The sequence below is a fragment of the Lichenostomus cassidix genome, chromosome 1 (assembly GCF_008360975.1).
Source record: "Lichenostomus cassidix isolate B80296 chromosome 1, HeHo_3.0, whole genome shotgun sequence".
NCBI lineage: Eukaryota > Metazoa > Chordata > Aves > Passeriformes > Meliphagidae > Lichenostomus > Lichenostomus cassidix.
This window is the reverse complement of record NC_139479.1, coordinates 32,797,081-32,821,943: the sequence shown is the minus strand read 5'-3', so window position 1 is coordinate 32,821,943 and position 24,863 is coordinate 32,797,081. Positions and strand designations below refer to the sequence as shown.

The 24,863-nt window shown below is 39.2% G+C and overlaps 1 protein-coding gene across 8 annotated transcripts in view; it reads right to left on the bottom strand.

Annotated features, from left to right (window-relative positions):
- The window catches only part of JADE3 (jade family PHD finger 3), a 64,765-nt gene that overhangs the window by 21,348 nt on the left and 18,554 nt on the right, over positions 1–24,863 (bottom strand). For all 8 annotated transcript variants that reach the window (XM_085055886.1, XM_085055893.1, XM_085055879.1 and 5 more), the window contains 2 exons: positions 11,420–11,479; positions 10,198–10,280 (listed from right to left, as the gene is read on the bottom strand). In XM_085055886.1, the coding sequence (XP_084912012.1) occupies positions 10,198–10,280; positions 11,420–11,468 (132 nt within the window). In that variant the 5' untranslated portion in view covers positions 11,469–11,479. The remainder of the gene's footprint in view (positions 1–10,197; positions 10,281–11,419; positions 11,480–24,863) is intronic.

Here is a 24,863-nt window from a genome sequence, read left to right as displayed (position 1 = left end):
TTTTTAAGCATGTCAACACAAACAAGTCCATTTGAAACTGCCTAGATTATTAACTTTTAGAGTATTAGGTACATTATGATAAGAAGTTTACACTAATTCAAAACCAGGCTGCTCCCCAAAGGCTAATCAGAAGGAAGAAGGTTTTTCAGGTAACCAGGGAGGGGACAAAGAAGGCCTGCATCTGATTCAAGACCCCCCACCATATTTTCAGTCAGCTTATTGCCAGTCTGTAGGCCTTACCCCAACTTAGATACAAGGTAGCATATCCTTTTCTTTCACTCAGTTCAGCTACTTTAAATGGTTATGTTCATCACGGGCTACAAACAGTTGCCATGGCAAAACTGATGGACAGGCACTTGCTCATTTATTAAAGTCACTTGAAGTTTTACTGGTTGGGATCTCTGAGATGGAAGATGAACAGCTGCCTTTGCTGGAACACAAGACCTGTGTTGCTCTGTGCCTAAGCAGTGACAGACACAATCCAGCTTCAGCATCCTTCAGCAAACCTATTCAATGAAACATCACCCTCATGCAAAGCAAACTCATCAGTGACAAATCTCCAGCGATAACATTTGACTCTTGGCTCAAGAGAGCTAAGTTTTTGCAAGCACATAAATATGATTATCAGTCACCTCAAAGCTTGTTTAATGTCAGTATCTGTCAACTACAGGTGCATACAATTTAAACAAAGTGTGTATGTATCCCTCTGTAGGTTTTTTCCTCCAGAGTTTCATCAGTTTAAGGTTCAGTAAAGCAAAACAGTGACAGTGGTTTAGTGTTAGGGAGGCATCACAACTAATTACCTGTATTGTTGTAATGAGAAATCAAATCCTCAAAAGGCAATAAAATGAAATGGAAAATATCCCTGCAATGAGTTGTGACAGGTTGAACTCTCTTCTTACTAATTCAGTTTTATAATCAGATGAGTAATAAACTATCTCAGAACCAAATATCTTCATGTATCCTTTTCAATTTAACAGTACCAGACCGGTTATGCTTACTGCAAAAATTCTCAGCTTTTCTTGGAAATTATCATGTAAATGTTATTAAAAAAGGTTCTGCACTAAACCAGGTATTGAAATAGCTGCTGGTGACCTGGACTAGTGTTACTTCATTATGTTCTAGCAACTGCATCTCATATGGGCAGCCAAGAGAGCAAGCTGACCGAGGGCACGCAAACCCACAGAATCAAGACTCTTGTATTTGCTATTAACATGTTATCTGCCTTGGCTCAGAACAGACTGTTCATTGCTGCCTTCTGTATAAAACTCCTCAGGTATCTGACAGGGCTGCATTAAAATGTGAATGTCAAGAGTGAAAGCACTGAGACTGCAAGCATCCACTATTTTTCGAGCACTGTATGTACACACCAAAAATAAAATGTAAAATGATTTATGCTACTTAAGAGGCATTTTAGTTTTCTGTGTTACAGGTACAGAGCCAAGATTATGAGAAGCACTAGCAGGGCACAATTCCAAAAAACACCAGAAAGAAAAAGTCTGATACAGGAGAAGTGCAATGACTGGTTTCATTACCAGAAAATGTATTTCTCAAATCTCCTCTGAGGTATGTGCTTTACAAACTACCTTTTAAGCCACTGACAGAATACAAAAGTGAAGTACTTCATATCAAACTCACTATTTCTTAAATACTAGATGAAAAATGCTATTGAAGACATCAGTATTTTACTACATTGCTTAGCAGCAAATCTTCTGATCATCCATTATGCATGTGAATTGTATCTCTTTTTAGAGCACAAACCCCTTGGAGCATGAACTTCTGAGTTTCTTTTGACTATTGCAGGTACTGACCACACCATCACCATGCCAATGTTAAGTTCTCCGCTTTCAGATTTCTACAATTTACAACACAGGTACCATTGAAGGTCAAAGATTTAACCAATAAAAAGATAACTGTTGAAACTGGGACTCCAAAACTCAGCAAAGACTTCCTAAGAATTGCCTGTTCATACTTGTGATTAACAGTGCAATTGAGGATTTCCAGCAGACACTTGGAATCATTACAATCTTTAGCTCTCATAATTCTTCATTTCTTCACGTGTGGTCAAAGCAGAGTCTTCCAACAGTAAAATACTCTCAGAGGGCAATGTATGAGAATACTCAGTCTGTATTTCCTTTGTTGTGGAAGTAAACCAAAACACCCAGGGGACCCAAAGAGCATTTTCTGACAAATTGAGTAAATTCTACTTCAGCAGTCAGCCTCAAGGCTATGAACTAAGCCATCTACACAAGGAGCAGCACACACGCCTTCAGGATTTAGATAGCCAGCTTTTCCTTAGGGCTCTTTCTTTTCCAACATTTATTTGAAAAACAATGCTGCTCCTTTACTAGCTGTGTCCATAGAACAGATAGTCTGCTCCACAGCACACACTGTCCCCTCCTGGCAGGGACCACCTTCGCCCCCAGTAAGTCCATGCAGTGCAGTGGTCATCTTTCAATCACCCCAAAGTAGTTCTACTTCTTACCTTATATAAAGCACAACCCCTCACCTTTATTTTAACACCACCTGTAATATCATACATATTGAAAATACCTGAAAAATGAGCATGCCAAGGCTAGGCTAATAAGGTATTCCCATTCAGAAACATTAAACAAGACTCAGCAGGTGTCGAGTGTCTTCAGCACACGACAAAGAAAGGCCTTGCAGAGCTGGGCTATAACTGAGTGCAGCTCACAGAGCCAGCTGCATACAAACAGAAGTGGGAAAATCCCCACCACTAGGAGCATTCCACAGTAGTTACTGCATGACAGTGGGATTTTTTAAAAAAAAATTTTAGCAAGAGAGCATGAAAGTACAAATGAATTTTAGCCCTACCATGCAAGACTGCTTGGTCTGAACTTAAAATTATGTTTTGTTGCCAGGAACTTTTAGCTTCAACCAGCACTTTTGAGTGAATGACATCAATGAAATGTGTCTGCTTATGTCATCATTGTCACCATAACCTAATCTTTACAATTTCATTGAGAACTTCTATTATGTATTCCATACTTCAGAACTGGTGCTTAAATTTAGAAGATAAGACATTGTTCTTGAGTCACATTGTGGTTTTAAGCCAGCTGGAAATGAAACACCATGCAGCTGCTTACTCAGCCCCTCCCCTGTCTCATCCCCCAAATCCATGGAATGGGGAGAAGAATCCAAGTAAAACTTGTATGTTGAGATAAGAACAGTTTAATAATTGAAAATAAAGTAACATACAATAATAATGGTAAATAATAGTAACAATCACGATAATAAAAAGAAAAGAAACCAAGCAAGTGATGCACAATGCAATTGCTCACCACCCACTGAGCAATGCCAGACCCTGCTTCCCAAACTCAGATCAGCTCCCCTTCTGGATAACTCCCTCAGTTTATATAACAATTCTAAGGTGTGGAATATCCCTTTGGTCAGTTTGGGTCACCTGTCCCAGTTATGCTCACTCCTAGTCTTTTTGGTTTTGTGGTTTTTTGGGGTTTTTTTCCATACCTCCTTACTGGCAGAGCATAAGACGTGGGATAAAAAGTCCTTGACTTAGGACAAACACGAACTACCAAAACCCCAAAACATCAGTGTGTTGTCAACACCATGTTAATTCCAAATCCAAAACACAGCACTGCAATAGCTATTGAGAAGAAATTAGCTCTACCCTAGCTGAAACTAGGACAGGTCAATAGTAGTGTTTTGCTCTGCAGTAAAAGTCCACTTGACTTTGCTGAGGAAAAAAGAACTTCCTAGTCAGCTCTGCAGACATGCTGTCATCCATAAAGCCTTTAAAAACCAAATTCTACAAAAATTCTTGAGAAATATGGATACTCTGCTCCCCCAAAGCACTAACACACCAAGAATCAATGATATCATAGAGTCATGGAAGGAAAGATGTGGTTCATATGTTTTATTTGTTTTTCAGACTTCTGAGTCCTATTTGGAAATCATGTTAGAAGAGTATGTCCAAGGAAAATTAACTTCTTAGAATTTATTTATACATGCTTCACCAAAAGCCATATATGACTTGAACCCAAATTCCTTCTGAAAGCACTCTATGAAAACTCAATATATAATCTTCCTCACAGGACCCTGCTGTGCTTACTCTGAATAAATCAAGGCTGTGAAACAAAGAATACTATTTTGCATGAAGTATCCTTATCCATTAAAGGTATCAGGGAGAATACAAGTAATGCTATAGAGAATTACAGTAAAATACTAGCATTGAAAACAGAGAATAGGTATTGACAATAAAACAGCCTTCTACAAACCCCATGTTTGCTGAACAATTCAAACATCAGGTCTGCACAGACTGTCAGGCACCTTCTGCTCATGACCACTGCAAACTTAAAACCACATGAAGAGAAGAAAAAAAAAAAAGAGTAAAATACCTTTTCCAATACCCCTCTGCAAGCTATTACTGAAGCTGACTGATGCCAGTGCTCATTCAGCATGTCTTGCCCAAATGCAAGTGTGAGGAAAAATGAACAGATTGTGTCATCTCTTAAAAATGAAAAGAAAAGCGATACTTCCTGTGACACTCTCTGTGCTTTCAGGTACTTTGATCAACCACTTGCAAACTCCCAACACAGGTAAGTCACTTGTCAGAGGCATCAAGGCCATGACTGGGAACCACACCTCCAAGACTTAAGTAAATTATGGGTTAACTGCTCTTGTTACAATCAAAATCCACTTTATGCTGGATTGCATGTAATTGCTTCAGTCCTAAGGCTTCCCCTGCAGCCAGCAGGCAACAGGCAACTCAGCAACAGGCATTTCAGTTCAAGCTCATCACTTAAGGAGTCAGAAGACCCACTCCTCAGAAGCACAGAACTATGATTTTTTAAAAAGCAGGAGGGAACTACTATGTCCTGTCTTCCCTGCGAAAGTACATTTTAACTTTTACGGCAAACAGCATGGAATGAGGGCCAGCATCCTCTCTAACCAGAGAACAGCTGACATTTTCCTGGATTTTTGGTGTCCTTCACAACCCACCTCCAAGGCCAAATTTGAAATTCCATTGTCAAACACATGAGTTTCTGTAAATTACAACAGTTTTTCCATCATGTTGACAGTAAAATCATCTTTTATTCTCCTTTGAAAGGGTCTAGTGACTTTTATTCCCATAAGCACCCCCAAGCATTAAGGCTTACTCTACTATTGTAGCTCTCAAGTACAAGCCCTCAGCAAACATACTTACAAAGCAGCAGGTTTACACCCTAAAATCACACTATAAATAATAAAACAAAATTTAAATTCTAATATGATCTACTAGAAGTGTAATATAGCCACATAGTATCAGAGCGTAGTTTCTCTTTGCATGGATGTTTGAGAGTATGTGCAACAGACTGCCCATTTACAGGGGATGAAGCTCCAAGAACAGAATTGGTGGGCTCATCCCGGAAAGGTAGAATTTTTCTTGTTAATACATTGCAACCTGGGTGTGAAGTTTCTGAACTAAGGCACCTTATAGAGAAGTGTAGAAACTTAAGGCAGGTTTGCTTTGGGTTTTGGTTGGTTGAGGGATTTTTGGCAGCAAAGTAAATAAAAGGCAACATAAATTTCAAAAGGAAAGGAAACTACAGTTCCAGGCACATATACCAACTGGACTGAAAAACTTAAAATGTTAAAAAAGCTGTGATAGACAGGAATATGTGTAGCATTAAATCTGTAGTTCTCAAACATCCACACAATTTGGACAAGCAAGGCAGTAAATCCTAATATAAAAACCCCTACGCCCTGAAACTATTTTAATGAATTATCCAGGACTCAAGCAAATGAAATATTGTACTTTTCTTTTAAGTAGCCATGAATCTTCCTAGCCTCCTTTTACAAGCATGTATAAGAAAAGCCAGGAAATTGGATACTAAATCAACCCTACCTAACATCATGTCTCTGACAGTATCTCATGAGCCAGAAGAATGTACAAGAACATGTCAAGTTTCCTTCTGGTTGCTAATCAGACATAAGCTTTGGATTTTGGGATTAATCCTAACAATCAATTTTTAAAGTGGTATTAATTTACACAGATATTTTTAAAAAATATGTACTTGCTATCATCTGTCCAATTCCTTTTTTAATCTTGTTTAATTCTCAGTCTCAACTTCCTGAAGGAGATGAGCTTCACAGTCTAATTACATGATGCATGAAAAGGCTATCCTTTTAATTGCTACAGATTTTCTAAATTTTGGCCTCATTTCTCAATGCTCCTGGCCACCTTTTCTCCCCAGTTCTTCCATCACAAGGACAGGCAGAACTGAAGCACTCTAATTCTGCTGTTTCCAAACCATTCATACTTCACTGTTTTGCCTGCTCATTCACTTCAAGGGTAAAACAGCTCAGCCTTTTCACAAGCAAGCTCTTCCACACCCTTCTGCATTTGGGTCAGCTATTCCTAAAGAGTTCAAATAGCCAGAGACAGTATCTCAAAAGAAAAAAATAGATCATAAAAGTAACTGATGAGTTTGCACCTCCAACTTTTCTTTTTTTTTTTTTTTTAATCAACTAACCCAAGCAGGCTAAAAAGTAGCTTGTGGATAACGCAGGTTTGCCAGAGGTCTTGAGAAGCCTCGTCCACATGTCCCAGATAATTCAGAATTCTCTAAGGTAAGCACACACATAAAAGTGACAGTCTCTTATTACACATGGTACATGCAAAGCAATCTGATTTAACCACATCACCCATTCATTCACAGAACAAAATCAACCACTTTCACACTGCAACAAGAATCCATTTTCTGCCAAGAGTCTAGTCTTACAGGGTGCTTCTCAGGATCAAGACCTACGATTTATGTGGCAGTTAAATGCCACTAAAAAGAGTTTCACGTACCCAAGTAATGAATGCAGACCATTTACTTTTGGAAGACAAGCTGCATTGCACATGATAATACAGCTGTCACAATCATCAATGAGGGATTAGAAACTACTCTCGCCATGAGATTCAAAACCTTATTTGCAAAGAGAGGTAGAATACTGCCATGTTATATGGGAAGGGTTTAAAGAAAAAAAGCATAATGCTAACTTCTTTGCAATTTCAAGAGGGAGACAGGATTGAAAAGAAAAATATATACATAAACCTGAGTGCCTAAAGATCTCTTAGGCTCTTTTGTGACCCCACCAGCATAGGCAAGAAGAAATGGTCAGTCATTCAGAACGGTCCAGCTAATGTGTTTTCCCTGCAAAAATTATTCCCACTAGTCTGCCATAATTTTATACTTCAGTTTTCATGGAGAAAGGAAACTGCCACATACAGGCTTCATGCTGGGCCAGACATCCAAATGCCTCATACCCTGCTCCTCCCACACAGCCTATTGCTTATGCCTGTGAAGCCCTCCTACCTACATTTAAATCCACTGAAGGGCAACACCACAAATGGTATGTGGCCAACATCATCACAGAAGTCTCCAAACTAGCAACGACTTTAAATAACTGGTGTGCCTGTAACCTCAACACAGCTAATTTATTCAAAGTAAATGCTAAAGCTAATTGGATAACAGAATTTTTAAGTCACCATTTCAGTAGCTTGTGATAGATTGTAATCCAGAAGAGGAGCAGCAAGAAAGAGACACAGCCTTGCTTTTGACATTACATACAGAAGCACCATGGTCTGAAGAAGCATCATTAGAGGCTTCCCTTGTTCTCACCTTCTCCTCCAAGGAGGAGACTGAAGTAAGTTGAAATCAGGTCCAACCCAGTAACATCCCTTCTGGATTGACAGAGGCTCTGGAAATGGGCTTTGATATTTGCACTGTAACACCACACCTCTTGGCCTGGCAGTAGTACCAGATGACATCACTCCACTGAGGCCATTCCCAAACCCACCTGGATTCTAAAGCACCTGGAGGAAGGCAATTCAAGGCTGAGCAGTCCTCAGATGCAGCCACTCATCACTTTTTACAGGCAACCTCAGAGGACCATGGCATATTTAGATAAGTCCTGAACTGGCACATACACTCACTACTTGCTTGTTGGAGTACCAAATCCAAGCTTTTATTTGGAGAGAGAACCCAGATACACAGGTTGGGCTCGTGATGGTAGAGGAAGGGGAAGAAAGCCTATGTATTCACATACAATTTATTTGAAAAAACAAGGCTTACTGGCATGAAAGAAAAATTAATGTACGAAGACCATGAACAAAAATATTCCCAAACAGCTATTTATAGCTTTGACCTTCTAGATTTTCTGCATCACTGACTCAAGAAACAGCCTGCTGCCTGGCAAGCAGAGGTGAATGAAAGGAGAGCTATGCCAACTTGTTACAAAGAGACCTTGCTAAAGAGATGCTGTCAGCCTGAAAATTTAAATTTCTATCTAATAGATATTAGGCAACGATTACTACAAAAAGCTTATGGGATTACAAAATTATTTTTGGAAGGGTGTATAGTGGGATCCCTTTTCAGTATTGTTTTGCATCCTTGTCACCACTTGATGCATAAATAATCCATTCCAATGCTCTGCTGACAAAAGCATTTCATATAATACACTTTCCAGCATATGCTTTTCAAAGGGTTGGATGGAGTACTTGCTTTTAGCAGCAGAAAAGTCTTATGTATAAGAGGTACAGCTTATTACTGTCACCTTCCCTTCCATTCCTTTTCCAGGAGAACTTAATTTGTTTCAGAGTTCTTTTAAATATTGTCCTCAGGACACTCTGAACAGGATATATTCTAAAGTCTGAGACTTCTTTCCTTCTTTCTTTTTCCTTCCTTTCCTATCCCCCCCCCCAGGAGGGGAATCTTAAATCAAATATGACAGAAAGATTCCAGTATTACTAGAAAGATTACACTATGAAATACACTTTTTAAATTTCAAGTGTATATTCTGGATTTTGTTCTTTAAAGTTCCACATTTTCAAGCACTAAAGGAATCAAGATTTTGCATTGGAACTGGTAGAAAGGAGCAAAGATGATCTCAAAAGGAGGAACTGAAAACACTGCTCATTTTAATTCCTAGAAGTTACATAAACAGAACACTTGTATGCTACATAACTGGACTGTATCTTCATCATTATTGTTTATGATGTACATATGCAAAGGAATGGAGCTAATTCAAAGAAGTCTGTAATAGGGCAATCCCTAAGATGAAGAGATACAAGAAGAAAACTGGATGGCTGGGCAGAAAGAAGGGATTGGTAAGGGACTGGCACTGAGGTGTATCTGAAACAGCAACAACCGAGACAGTGTATGTGCTTCAGCTCCCATTTGCACAGCTTGACTATTAACAAAGCTACTGCCTAGGCACACATGAGCAACACTTACAAGACCTTAACAGCCACAAGCTGTTTTAGGATTAAAATTCTACAGAACCATAATCCTCATAACATTTTAAAGGCAAAAAGCTTAGTGGGCTTTTCTTAACCTCCTTGGTGTCTGCAAATAAAACACAATGTAGCTAGTTCTAGCCAATTTTATATTTTAGACTTTTTTCAGTGTTTTCTTTTAGAAATAAGTGAGTTTTCTTGAATTAACTTGCAATAAGAATTAAGCTTCCAAAGAAAGGACACATTCTGTATCATTTACCTTGTTCTTATCAAACCAAACCTATCTACTTAGCAGCATTTAGAAAGGAAGCATGAAGGATGTTTGCTGAATAGCTTGAGCTATAGGAGCACAATCTACACATTTCACACCACCCAGCACAGCAGTAACCTCTCAGGTAAAAAGCTGCTGGCATAGTACACAAAATAATTTCTGGGACATAACTCAACTTGAAATACTATAGAAATAAAGTGGGGTTTATCAGTCTTTTTCAAGCAGTCAGACTAAAATGCTGAAGGACTCATTCAGTGGCAATGTGCAACAAAGTAGCAGAGCAAAAACTGCAAATAGGTATCCTACCCATTTAAGTGTCCCACTGTTTCATCCTAAAGCAGAAAAACAGTATCCTTCCCAGACACATACATATGAGACACTTTTCTGCACCATGCTCTCAAATTTTAAGACTATACCAGCTTTTGCCAATTTCAAAATGATAATTAAATTTCAGGGGAAGAACAAACTACATGCTGCTGTCTGCAAATGCCATGAGTCATTTTGATACATCAAACACCAGAATTCCTATAATATTCACACAGTGAGGAAAACGGGGGTTCACAGAGAATGTGACATGTGCCAAAAGGATTCAGCAGCACTGCATTCATAGCTCACTACTTCAAGGCTTAGAAACATGAGAACTACATGGCAGAAAACTACCAGCGACCAACCCAGTTCTTACCTCAGCAGGCTTCTTTTGTTCATTTGCTGGTGTTTTTGACTTACTCCTGTATTTAGAACAAGAAGAAAAGGAAGTGGAAGGACCTGTCAAAAAAAATAAAAAAGAACCATTATAGCTCAGTTCAATTCATTTAATTTTTCCAGTAAAACACAAGGCACTCCAATCTCTTGAATTATAATTTTTGACAAGATGTGGGCAAAAAATAAAACCTGTTAGGCAGTCTGTAGGCTTAACTTCAGCTCCTCCTGTTCCACTCATTCTTTACAAAACCACAGCACACCAAGTTTATAGGTACATTCTGCTCTGCCCAATACAAGCATGAGTAAACAGAAACAAGCAGATAGACTGCTTTCCTTCATTTAGTTTCCTTCCAACAAAGTGGAAGGAAGAGTAAAACAGAGTTTGAAAGTGCTCAAAGAAAACCTTCGAAGAACAAAGCAATGATACTAAAATGTGCTAATGAGAGATGCAAAAAAACCCACAGTGTGATATCTTAGACATTTCTGGCAAAATGTTATTTCAGCAGAGGATACATCAATGACTTGCAGTGAATATGACAATGAATCATTATTATGTATAGAGCCATTAGATAGGCACAGGTTTATAAGAAACAAACAAGATCCTGCCACACAGGGCTGTTCTGTTTGAGTTTTTTTGCAGACAAAATGGGAAGACATTCAGGTAGATGTCTGCCAAGGAATATTTAAAAAATAACTTTATTAAATTGTTGTTTACTAAATTGTAACGGACCAAAGTGGAGTAGATCAAGAACCAGCATGAGGTAACATAACAATCAATATACTGATTATATTTAACATTATATTTATCTAACATATCAATGTTCAAATAACTTGCCACCCCCAACACTGAAGCTCTGCATAACATGAGAACAGGATTTATTTTTAAAAAATAGTTACAGAATAGAACCCTGGGCAGCAAAATTTCTCTTTATTTACAAATTTCTTCTTGCCAACTATGAATGAGAAAGATATACAAGTTTGTCTTGAAATTCTAAGTATAATCAAAACTCCCCTTATAAGATCATTTGCCTTATTTTCCTCCTATAACATGATTCAGAACACCAAAGACCACAAATGCAAAAAGAAATCAATCAAGAAACATTTCTTTTTTAATTTTAAGATGTAAAATGGTTTGCCTCAAACCACAGAAAGAAACCACAAGGGGGTGATAGACCAAAGAAAAACTAGCAGGTATTACTTACTCTCATTGTCTGAACTGTCACTGGTGCTTAGATGCCTGTGGCGTTTCATCCTGACGCATCCTAAAAAAAGAGACAAAAAAAAGTTGATGGCAACCGTTCTACCAGAAAATCACCGGCTGCTGGCTGATGCCAAGTTCTTCACACTTAAGGCAGAGCTCCTCTGAAGAGGTCTCGGGCATAGAAATAATCCCAATTCAGTCACTATGTTGTATGTCTGCAAGCAACTATTAGATCACAATATTATCTGTGAAACCGAGCACCCTCAAAACCAGCATGCCTCTGCTGGGCAGAGCTTGTTCTTAATTTTGCAGAAAGAAGTGCAACCCGCCAGCTGATTCCCGGCAGGGCATGAGCGGTGCACTGCTCGACTCAATGTCCCATCTGTTCAGCTGGAGGAAGAGTTGCCATAGTGGCAGTAGCTAGCTGAGAGATGGGCGGAGGCCAGGAAATAAGGTGGATGCACAGCAAGGCAAGGATTTAGAAATATAACACACCTGAAAATATCCTAAACAAACAAACAAACAAAAGCACAAAAAAACCCCAAAAGCATCCGTGCAAAGCAAAAGGCAGATTTTGAATAGTGACAATCACAGAAAGTAGTGACTGATGCCATTTAATTTAAATCATCTGATCACCATTTATTTCACAAGATAGGTGGTTTTCAGAAGTTTGAGAAGTGATCAAGAGTATCACTGAGAAATACATCAGTGGCAGTGTGCCTGTTGCATTAAAAAAAGGTATTGAACTTTTTGAAATTCATTTTTGAACGTGCTATGCATACAGAGACAGAGGAAGAAGAAATTTCTATACCACTACTTAATAAAAGAAAAATCAAAACTTATCAGCTATATACTCTAAACATGTGCCAAGAAAAATCCATATACATTCTCATTACTCCTGCCATTCTGTAATATTCAATGTCACATTTGTTAAATAAAGTTCAATAACAGTTTACAATTAATAGCAGTAAATAAGAATCACCCCTATGTTTTTAATGGGTTGAATGAGTAAATCAATAGAGGAAAGAAGTAAAAAGTAGTTCTGCAGGAATATACAAGAACTCTATTTTTTTGCTTGTTTTTAAGCAGAAGATATGCACAAGTAGGTTGCAGATAGCTGAACCTGAAATGTCTGTAGTACTCCAAGTGCCAGCTTGGCCACACCTGAAATATATGCAGCTTCATTTCTTAAACATAACCACATGCCATTAAAAAAAGCAACACAGCTAAATATCCCATTTAATAAGCACTCCACATTAGTTACTGTACAATGGGTCTTGAGATTATCCAAGTACCATGGGATAAACAAGATTTCCAGATAAGAGAGGCTTGCCCAAAGGCTTTGAAGAGATTGAAATTGAATTGTTTGCAGCATGAGTGTTTAATTTAGTGGAAAATTTCAGCAGTCTTTGTATTTAAGAGAATGAGTTTACTGAATCTAAATGCAATGATCACTCGAAGTTTAAACCAATCCTTTCAACCTCTTATTTAAAAAAAAGACATTATCCACACTCCTGAAAGCTAACAAAAGAAGAGATACTTCTGGTTTTCAAGAAAGCAGATACAGAACTTGAGTCAGGTGTTTAACCTGGGGGAAGACAGAAAGACACAGGGCAAAGGTCATTTGCATCACTTAAGCAAGTTATAAAATTCCATTACATAACAAATAATTCCACATTAATTCATCTTCTCACAGCTCAGGCAACATAGGGGAGACAAGGCAGCCATGCTGTATGTGCAGACCAGTGTCCAAGAAAAGAGCAACATCAAAAATTAAAAACCTGAAACACCACAGGTCTTGACTTTCAGTGAGCAATGTAATGTAGCCTGTACAAATGAAGAAACTTCCTTGAAGCTCTTGGACAAAAGCTGTTTGACAGGCAGAAAGCATTTGGGTCAGAAACACTTGTCTTTCTACATGTCTTTGTACATTGTACAGACTTGAAGTTTGCTGTAGGGAAGTGAAGACAGGTCTAGAAGACTACTTCCATATTGCTAACTCATGAAGTTTAAAGGCATGGATTTTAATCAAGAGCAAATAAAATTGTATAGTCTGTTTGAGAGCTTGCACAGCAGTAGCCAAACCCAGCCCTCTGGAGGCATGCAAGTCTCCCTAACAAAAGCAGGTTCTGTCTATGACAACTTATCTGCTGGCAGGCTTCAGCTCCAAACAACCTGGCTTACAAACCATCAGGTATCTTACAAGATCTTGGGATACAACAACAACAACAAAAAAAAAAAGGCATTTAGGTGAGCTGAGCGCTTGCTGCTGGCTTTGGTTTTATGTTCAGGTGAATTTTTGAGAATTTTTAAATGATGCTGAAAGCTTATGGCAGGTGATTCCCATCTCTTAGAGTCTATATAAACATGCAGCAATGAAACCTTTTCACTCTGTACTAAGGAGAGCTATCTGCAGAACACAACATGAGCATTCAATTAAAGTAGGGTCAAACATGAGGTTGAGAGAGACAGCTACAGGACAGAACACCCAGGAAGCCTGGACTTCTGCCTGGGGAACTGAGAAAGAAGAGCAGAGATGCCTTCAACTTCAAAGACGGCTTACACAGAAATGGCAAGTGTAACAAAAACTTCAGAACAGAAACCACACCTCTGCCAACAACTCCATGAGAATGGAAAAAAACAACCAAACAAAAACTGAACAAAAGTAAAAAGCTATTATTTGAGAACTGGATTTATAGCAGCTCAGGCAAGAGATTTACACCTCCATGATAGCAGACAGAAACAGAAAAAGGAATCACTGAGGGCAAAAAGCCCTGAACAGTACTAGTACTGGATTCCTGCCTGATTTTTTTCAGCAATATTAACCACATCAAGAGTGACTAAAAGTCCACAGAGTTACAACAAATTACAGGTGTGCTGTGTTTGTAAGACAGGTTCAGTGACTAACAGGCTACAAGTTCACTCTGTGTCCCCACATGATACAGGAAGACCCAGAACCTCAGCACCATTCAGCAGAGACCACCTCTACAGGGGATTTCACTTTTCTTTTTATCAGGGAACCCCTTTGCTGTACCCTTGTGTACACTGGGACTGCCACACAACTTCCAGCTGACTTCCACCCCAAAGCATGAGGGCTCATCAGACAGGCTCACTGAAAATGATACTTCCATTCCCTAGTCACTAGAGAGGGATCCCAAAGTAACACCCATTCCATGGGAAACCTCCTGGCGCACTTCACCTGCATTTGAAGAATGGAGAAGAAGAATCAGCAGCTGTTCAATTCAGAAAAACAGGAGACACCTCCCTACTCCTCTCCTGTGGAAATTGATGTCAGTCTTTCCCAGCTTCAGGCCAATACCCCCAAAGCAGATGGGCATCCTTCAGTTTGTCCAGGCACCTCGCAAATTGGCATGCTGAACTTCTTGTTTGAATAAACTTAGGTTTTAACATTTAAACTTCCTAGCAGTTCCAATGTACAAACTAAGAAAACCAGGGAGTGTAAAGCAACTCACAACTGAAATGTTGTTTCAGAGCAACAGAGATGTGGCTCCGCTCCCCTCAAAAAGCCTTGAGAAAATCCTTATTTCTTAGTCACTGGATCATGATTCTCACTACCTTAGAACACAAATAGGGGTACTTTGGCTATGGACTTAAAGAGTGCACAAGCCTGTAGGCAAGCACAGATTACCTCAAAAATTATCATTAAAAATACAGACATGATATACTAAGTGTTTCCCCGTCTTTTATTTTTTTAATCCACAGAGGGACTTACAGCTTATCAATCACTTGTATGACAACATATACAAATTCGAAAGATGCCCACCTTCAGGGATCTTCTAAATGGAAATTGAAATACAGAAGTGGCATTAAGAAATCATCATGTCACAAGGAAAAAGATGTTCAACTCTCCAGGCAATTACTGCAATGAAAGATTTGCTGGCATCATTTTTAATAGGAATTACTAGAGTTACTCCTAAACTTGAACCATATTCCACACCTGTTGCACTTCTGACTTGCCAAGCCACATGTATGCCCAATCTGCTTGAAACAATTTAAGACATAAACTACAACATTAGAATAGATAAATCAGTCTCATTCCCTGCTGTCACCTTAACAACTGAACACAGGTCAAGATGCCCTGAACCCTTTTGTGTGTTTAACCAGAGAACAACCCCAGGAAAATCTCAGCCACAGACAGCAACACTGCACTGCCAGCTTTTCCTGGCTTCCAGAAGGCTACTGTACATATTGGGAATTTTGCCCTGGAGACAAAACTGATGATTGTATCCAACATAGCACTGAACTTTGAAGAAAAGCCAGAAAAAAGCCACCCTGCACTCACCTGGCTGAAATTAAAACATGGATCCCAAGCTAAGAGGAATCAATACCTCAGCCAGCATGTGCAAGAATCTAAGACAGTAACACTGGTATTTCCAAAAATCTAAAGGATATCTTTTATAATAAATTATTTCTAAGTTATGTTTGCTTCTTTTTGCATATTCACAAAGACCAGCACTGCTAAAGTGAACAAGAGGCAACCACTTGCCTCTACCACCATTCTTTCCTGTCTCTGAGGAAAATCAATGTTGCATTGACTTAAGGCACTTCCCACTTCTGAAAAGCTAGTTACCATGGATTACTCAAAAAAAATCGTTCAACCAGCACATGTGAACAGCAGACAGGTAACAAAATTTCAAAGCTTTATCCAAGACAAAATCCCATTTAAAATACCTGCAGAAACAAGATAAACAAGTATTTTCATTTTCAATTTGCATTGGAGTAAACAACTAAATTTACCAAATATATTATTAAATTTAGCCTCTTTTTCTAATGCATTCCTCTGGCTAGTTCATCAGTAACAGCAGAAACAAGGATGAGATATCACACAGTCTGAATTTGTACAACATATTAGGCAAGACATCAGTGACAAGCACACAAGATGAATCCTTAAAGCAAGCCAAGATTTCTGAACAAAACAGTATCTCCAAGGAATAGCAGTGTTTCCTGGCTTCAGTTTGTTGCAGACAAAGGTTAAGCATATCCATACGCTACTCAGTATGGATATGTAGATCCTGTTAGAACCTATAGAGACGGAAAAAACAACCAGAAAATTCAAGGAACTCTTAAGCAAATATATCCTAGACCTGTGAGATTTTATTTCTTCACATCTTAAAATAGCCTGACAAAAATGGAACTGGCCACAACACTATGGAAATTTTCAAGTGGGACAAAAGGTAACCTCCATTATTTTATTAAAAAGAAAAGCAGCATCTGTGTATGAAAACCAAATGACAAGCTACATGCAAACTACAGATTATAATTCTGTACTTACATTTTTAAAGCATGGCTTGTCTACAAAAAAAAAAAAAAAAAAAAAGGCAGAGGCAATAGGTAGCAATTTCCAAGTCTCCAAAATGTGGTTTATGTAACTGTTAAATTTAGATTAGGAAGCAAATTATCTTGAAAGGTCTCCAGGAAATGTAGTACAGTAAAACCATTTAAATAGGTCAGATTTCATAGTCAACTGCCAGGGAAATTACAAAATATGAATAGAGTTAATACAACCTTTCAAATAACTAGAGGAAGAGAGATCACTCATGTTTGGGTTTTTTATTATTATTTTTAATATCCTATCCAATCTCACAAAAAGACTATATAAACTGGAAAAAACACTCACTTAGAACCTGGTTTAGCACTATTTGCTACACTGAGAAGGTTTGAAAGGTTAAACAATTCACAGAAGATGATGTTCAGCAAACAAAGTAACAACCTTAACAGTTCTGTGATTGCTTTTTTATTTCACTCTAACCAGAAAATTCTTAAAAATTTTCAGTATATTCCTGCACTACTCAAGAATCCCAGTCTCCCTTCACTCCCAAAATAAAATAATGAATTATTTTCTGGACTGTACTTGGCCTACCATGAAATAAAATTTTTCTTGCTACTATTTCATACTAAATCTTGATTAACATAATAATCTGCAATTCAGCAAAGGAGAAATGCACCAGTTTTTAGAAGCAGCAATACCAGCGACAGCCAATTCATTTGTCATTAGGCAATAAATAATCGTAGCAAGGAAGTGCACATTTAACATGGGTCTATATGAAATGCAGTAGCAACAAGACATAGTCTCAAGCTCTGTCTTCTCCTTGTATCTTATCTCTTTATATATAAAGCAATTTGGCAGCTGCCTCAAAGGTACTGTAGGTTGAAAAATGAGAAGAATAAAAGAAGTCCAAAATATCATTCTCCAACATTACTTATCCCCTGAAACTGTTAATTCTGGGCTGAAGTCATCTGATAGATAAAACCAGGATGAAGAAACCCCAAATATAATCACACACACATTCCTTTGTGGATTATTGGCCAAAAGGGAGCCCTGACATCATTTTGCATGTCCTTCTACCATGATGATCCATCATTCAGTGCAGTGCAAAGTATTTAATGACCATAATTTTGCCTTCCAAGTATAAAAAGAGGATAAGCAATGCTACTTCACATTTATAACATGCTTTGACAACACAATAAAACACAGCACACCCCAAATACCTTTCCTGCATTGAAAACAGAAGTACGGTTTTTAATTTCTGGTATTGCATCCATGCATTGACCCACTGCGAGGGCGGGGCAGCAGATGTATACCAGAGGCCTTCTAAATCACCTCACACCAAGCAGCTTGTTAAAAACCAGAAATCCTTCTCAGAAGAGCAAGTCACCAGCAACAGGAGCAGTTCCACCATTACCTTAGCAGAAACTCTCCACGAGGCTACGAAGAAATTAAACTGCCCTGTCTTCCCAATGCTTTCATGACACCCAGCAGTGGTGTCATGAAAGCATTGGGAAGTGGTGTCATGGTGAGTGGTGTCAGAAGACTGAGCAGCCTTATTTTCATCTTTGATGCAAGCTGCACATGTTGGCCTGTACACAGAGCAGCCAGGTGGGCCAGGCTGACATGGAAATATTTCTGTCCGTTAAACATGCAGTTTTAGCATTAGCATCCTGAAGACAATACTAATCTGGGCAGAGGCAATTAAAATAAAAATAAACAACATCAGATTGTCATTAGTTCAAGCAAATACACCATTGTGTATGTGGTTCTGAGCTACTCTCTGCTTCGGTCCTCATTATCAATTTTTTACTCCTAAATACAACACTAGTTTTATACCAGCTGTTTACTAACACGATTATTGTTTTCCTAAAATGTCAGCAGAGATTTGGACACAGAACATTATTTCCTTCAAAACACTATACTGAGTTTGAATGAAAGCCTGCTTTTAATATAAAATAAAAAAAGATGAAAAAAAATCACTTCCTTCCTAGAACTACAACCAGTCTGGTGCTGCCTGGCATTGCCACACTTACATACCTGAAGCATGTCGGCCTGGCTACAGCCCAGTGAACACTTCTCACATCCACTTCCCAACTCCTCTCACCTTCCTCCTGGTATCGCTCCCAGGCAGGGAAGACACTAAAATGAGGGTACATCATTCAAGAAAGGGAGTCATGGCCCTCAGCAGGGTCCTGTGCCTGCCCACCCCAGCCAGGTCCATCTCATTGCTGCAGGTCCCTCCCTGGTGTAGCAACAAAGTCCTCAGCATGATAAAATGAGGAACAAGTTCCCAATGGGAAAATCACAGTGACATTAAACACACAAGCACTACCACCTGCTGAAGTGGCCAGCAAGACACTGTCGACAGAGGGAAGCTCTCACTTCCTCAGGTCAGCATCACATGAACTGTCTTTTGTCAGGCTGCTGGAAACAACATGGCAGCTAATTGATCCCTGAAGGAAATCCCCAGGAGGCAGCAGCCAATTCACATACAGCCCTCTAACTGCACCTGCACCAAGTGCCATGGAAAAGCACCTACCCCAGTTACTCATGCTCAGGAAGTTCATCTGCTCCAAAGAGCCCTCAGCTGGGGAGACACAGTAACTGTGTGTGAGCTCTGTTTCACAGGGGCTCCTCAGAAGAAAACTCATACCTGACTTAACACCAAGACATCTAAGAACCAATGGACAAAAAAAGAAGAACAAAACCCACAAGCCCACTTACTAAATGGAGATGAAGCTAAGGACAACTTTGAAGAAAGACTGATGTGGGTGCACTGTTATTCAAAATGGACCAGTACAGGTCATCACACCCTCTGCTAAGCCAGGCAAACAAGAGGCTGGCTGCCCAGAGGGTTCAACACCCAAAGACAGCCCCGTGCCCTGTATCTGCAAGGAGACTGCAGTCACAGGCATGCCAAACACAGGCGAGAAACAGGAGCAGCAAACGCTTCACCAATATGACTGAGCAGAAAAATCTCTGAGAGCTTAGCTGGGCTTTCTATTTTAAGAGCTGGTATGATTCACGTTACCTTGGCTAAGTGTTTTTCAGTCTTCACCGTATCTACCCTCATGATAAGCTGCTATTAAGCAAGCACTGAAAGCCCTGACATTTCAGAGCTGCAGTGCAGAGCAGCCACACATCACGCGGGGAGCCTCCGGCACCAGCAGGCAGCTGCACCCAGGTCTCCCAACCGCATATTCTGCGACCTTGCCACTCACTGCCCTTTCTGCTGGGGCACATGTGGAAACAAACAGAAGAAAAAAAAAAAAAAAAAAAAAAAAAAAAAATCAGAGAAACCCCTGTGATGCACTAAGTCACTAAATATTGTCCTGCTATTGCACAGTTATGAAACTGAAGGGAGGGGAGAGATGGGGATAAAAAAAAACCAAAAAAACACAGGGTGTCACTACTTAATTGACATTAAGCAATAACCAGTATTAGATTAGTTCAAATGAAGTCTCACTTTGCCTGATCTGCCTGATGCTGCCAGCAGCTGTCTACTCATATCTGTTTTCTCTGTTCTTCAGCTGTACTAATGCATGCTTTCATGACAAAATACAGGTGAAGGAACTAGTATTGCAGCTAGGATCACAGGTAGGTAATATTATCAAAGAAGGAAGGATCTAGAACTGTATGAGCTATTTGGGATCATGAAAAACAACTTCCCTATTAATAGCATAGGCAAAAGTTCTCATAGCCTACAAAACACTTAAAATAATCAGCATTTTTTTGGTACTCATTGATCAATATATTAAAGTAGGTTTCACTTTTCCTGGTTTGTTCTTTCCAAATCTCAAATAAAAGAATCAACAACAGCAGCCCGCATTAAGTATTTAAACTGTTTTGACTAATTTTTTTCTTACTTATAACACTTTGAAGAGGCTAACCATTGCAAAATTTTGCATCACCAACAAAACCTGAAGGATTGTAAAAGGCAGAAAACATCAAGATGCATCTTTATATGCTACTCAAAGAAAGTAAGAACACAAATATTGTTCTACAGGAAACATTAAGTTGATAATTTCTTATCTGGCAAGAAACATTCTTCATTTACAAGTTGAAATAAACAATCTGGATGCTAATGTTTTCCTCAAGTAAAAAGAGTGCACTGAGGGGATCACTGGAGAGGAACAATTAAAGGGAATGTATTGTCACAGCCAGAACTCTAAATGGTATTTGGAATATTTTAAATGTCTGGTTGAATACTAACATCCTACTACATTTTCTAGCATTTCACACAACATGTATATATGCAATTGCACTACTATTTGGTTCTCCATATCAAAATACCACAGTATGAGAAAACATTTACTGAAAGATTTCTTAAAATATTTTTTAGTTTAAAAAAACCTTTTGGAGAGACAAAAAAAATCTGTCTTAAAAACTAATGAATTAAAATTAATTTTAATGTCTGGTCAACTAAATTAAAGTTATGCACTACAATCAATAATATACAATACATCAAAGGACATAGAGGGGTCTTTTAGTCAGAGATTTAAAATAAATTTATAAAAATAAATACCATTCCAGGGTTCTATAAATCACCAAACTGAGGTGGGGAAAAAAACATTATGAAAGAAATACTGCAGTCAACTGATGTTTGTCTATTTTTATGTACAGAGTAGAGGCAATTTTTTTTTTTCTCTCTCATAACACAAGGTGCAGCAATGATTAAATAAATAACAGACTTGCCCCCTGGGACTGATACCACCCTGAAAAGAGGAAAGGATGATTGTATTTGCCCAAGGTTTCCAAAAGGTCACATCTTGTTTGGGAAAGAGGTCAAGAGATGCATCCTGAAAACCACATGAGGTTCAACTTCTCATCAAATGGCAAAGTTGAAGCCAAAGTAATTTTATATTTTTTAATGAGGGGACACACTGATCAGGACTGACCATTAACATTCCTCTAAATTCTTCCTTCCTCTTCCTTCCTGTGGAAATAAACAAGATTTAAATGAGTAAGACTAGACAATCACCATTCTACTGTTCCTAGTGGAAAGCATGTCCTCAATCTGCACTGAAGCTGAGCCAATGGAGGTGACTTTTCTGGCATAGGAGAAAAGGTGCCAACCCACAGGGTGGATCACAAGGAACATGGGGACTTAAAGATGTGGACTCTGAAAGTAGAGGAGAACACTCTCCTTTCCATCCCCTGAGGATAAAGACCTATCACAGCTGACCTTCCAAAGCTGCCAAGGTGTGAGGTCAAGAATCTGCCTTCAAAGCAGGTCTCTTTTCCACTCTGCACTCCTGTACTGGGAAGAATGGAAATGCCTACAAGCCACGGAAGTAGGGAAGTGTTTCACCACTTGCTTATTCATATGGTAAGAGCTACAAGATGCTGCAGCTGCTGCAATTGCATCTCATGCTGTCAAGAGCAGTACTAAAACCACTGCTGAGAAACAGCGAAAGAAAAGAGGTTCCACCTGAAAGTACAACCATGAAACTGAACCAAACAAACAAAACCACCTTTACAGCAGCATCACTCTTAAGACTCCATTATGCAATGCAAAACCGGCACTTGATATGTTTTGTATATGCAACTCTACCTGCTCAGGGAGGTTCTCACAGACCTAAAAAGAAGTTGCCTTCTCTGCAGGCTCTTACCTCACCTAGCTGCAGGACATGGGGCAGCCATACCAGTTACCCTGGGCTCTGCAAAGGAGAGAAGGCACAACCAAGCCTGCACTTGGACTGGGGCAAAATAAAGCCACCCCAGACTCCTCTTTGGTCATCCAGCTCCCCAGCTCTGCAACATCACAAGTGACTGGCTGCTCACACAGAAGCTGTGATCTGGGAGCAGATCGCAGATCAGGCATGCGCAGCCACTCCCTCGGACATCCCTGCCAGTGAGGCAGTGTTGTTGCCTATCCCAACACCAACTATGGTTTCCAGTTAATACATACACAGCCACATCATAGCACCTGTGAGACACTTCTAGAAGGTCTGAAGAAGACGAAAACACACACATTAATTCAATGTCTTTAAAAAGAGGATACTTGGGCATTCCCAAATCACCTGTTGTGAGCTACTGTAGGAGGAGAACAGCACAGAGAGCTGCACATTGATGCAAGAGAGGCATCCTTCTGGCAAGGCCCAAGAGCAGCAGCAACAAGCACCGACACAAGCCTGTCTGGTTTCATTTGCTACACCCACTCAGCCACATAGAGAAAACTTTATAGATGAGCAACATTAGTCAATCACTCATTCAGGCTAAGAGCAAGGCAGTGTCTTTTAGCTCCCCTCAACACCACTGAAGGAGAAGTTGCAGAATATGATCCCCCAACTACAGCTCTAAGGAAAATGTGCCATGGCTTTAGGGTAAGAGATGAAACAGACTAAGGCTATCTGTGAAAGAAGGATACAGAAGAGGGGAGATCTGTCTAAAGTGGCAAAGAGCAGCAAACAGGATGAAGAGACTACTCACTGCTTCTCTCGGCCCAGAAGACAAGAAACACAAAGTTACAGCAGAAACTTCAAGGGAAAATAAGTGAAGAAAAGAGAAAAAAAGTCATTCTGTACAAAATTACTCCACGCTACAGGATACTGCAGAGGTTGAAAAGCAAACAGGCTGAAGAAAATTAGGCAAAATGGAGAACAAGGGCTATTAAACACAATGTCATGTCAATCTGCTGGAAATCACAAAACCAAAATTTTACAAGAAACAGAGTCAGCTTTATAATGCTTTCTTTCCCTACGTGTCCACTGCTGACCATTATCAGAGACAGCAACTGGCCTAATTCAGTAAGGGAAATAATCTGAAACCAGACAGACTCCTAACTTGTAATTCCTCTCTGTGCTATGGATTTCACTGTTTTTTAATATATCACTTCTTAACCTGACCTCTGTGGACTACAGACCAGATGAGTGTCTATAGGGCCAGAATAAATATTGAAATGAATATGTTCATCAGACAATATTTTGATTATGATGAGCACAACCAGCAGAGATTCTGACACTTGACATACTGTTTGTTAAGTGTTAAGAGTTTGTTAATTGCTGTTCAGACTAGATAGCTATTTGGGTCAAAATTATTAAGTAAAATATTAGATCATTCCCAGTGTACTTGAGTTTTTGATTTTCAATTTTTTTTTAAGGAGAAATCAAATAAACACTTGTACAAATATAGCTGACATGCAGCTTAGGGCACTATACACTCAGGATTTTCTTTTACGTTCTCTTGTATTCCTGCAGAGATTCAATCCCTTTAATAATTAGGCTTCCAATTCCCTGTCTCAAGTTTAAGAATCCACTACACTTTAATTTTCATACAGTTTTTCAGATCTGGATAACTAACAGTGTTCTCATGTGATTCTTACAGGTTTATTATCTCAAACCCTTCCAAGATACACATCTGAAGTTATTCAGTCTCTCTCCTCCCTCACAGGGAAATAACCCAAAACCTCCAGCCAGCACTGTATTGCTGCATGCTTGAATTCTGCAAGGTAAACGCTTAAAAACCTACTTAAACTACTTAGAAAAATGTAACCATGCTTAAACTTTTGCCTGTAAAGCACAAACATGACAGTGATTCATCTCATCTGAGCCATTAATTCCATTAGTGAGATCTGTCTGAGGTTGTATTTTCCAACTGCAATGGCAAAGCACAATGCATTGTAGCCCTGCTAACAGTACAGAATCAGGTGGGAGGAGAAGCTGATGCTGGTTTTGTGTAGAAAAGAATTGCTAAGCCCTGACCCCTTGAAGACAAAGTGATGGTGCAAGAGTAGTCAAGGCCAAAGCTCTATTTGCAGAAAATCAATGGGTTATGCACAATAGCAGCTGCACTCAGAGGTTCACAGCTCAGCTGGAGTCTGCAGATCTGGTCTCTAAATTCAGAGTATCTGATGCTGAAAACTAGAAAAAAAACCCTAAAAAACACTCCCCTTCTCCCCCCCCCTCCCATTTTTTTAAATTAAACAGTCAAAGCAGAAGCAAGCTTTGAACTAAAATTCTTGAAATTGAGATGAGTGAATCCCTTCTCTTTGCCACTCCTTATGATCTTTGATAGCCAGCCAAATGGCTCAGCTTAGCTTCACTTTCCACATCAGTCCAAAAGTTGAATAAGTAATAAAACTTGCATGAGGAGAGGGCTTTATAATCACATTAGAGACATGCAAGGGAGACCGGTTACCTCGGTTCACCGGACA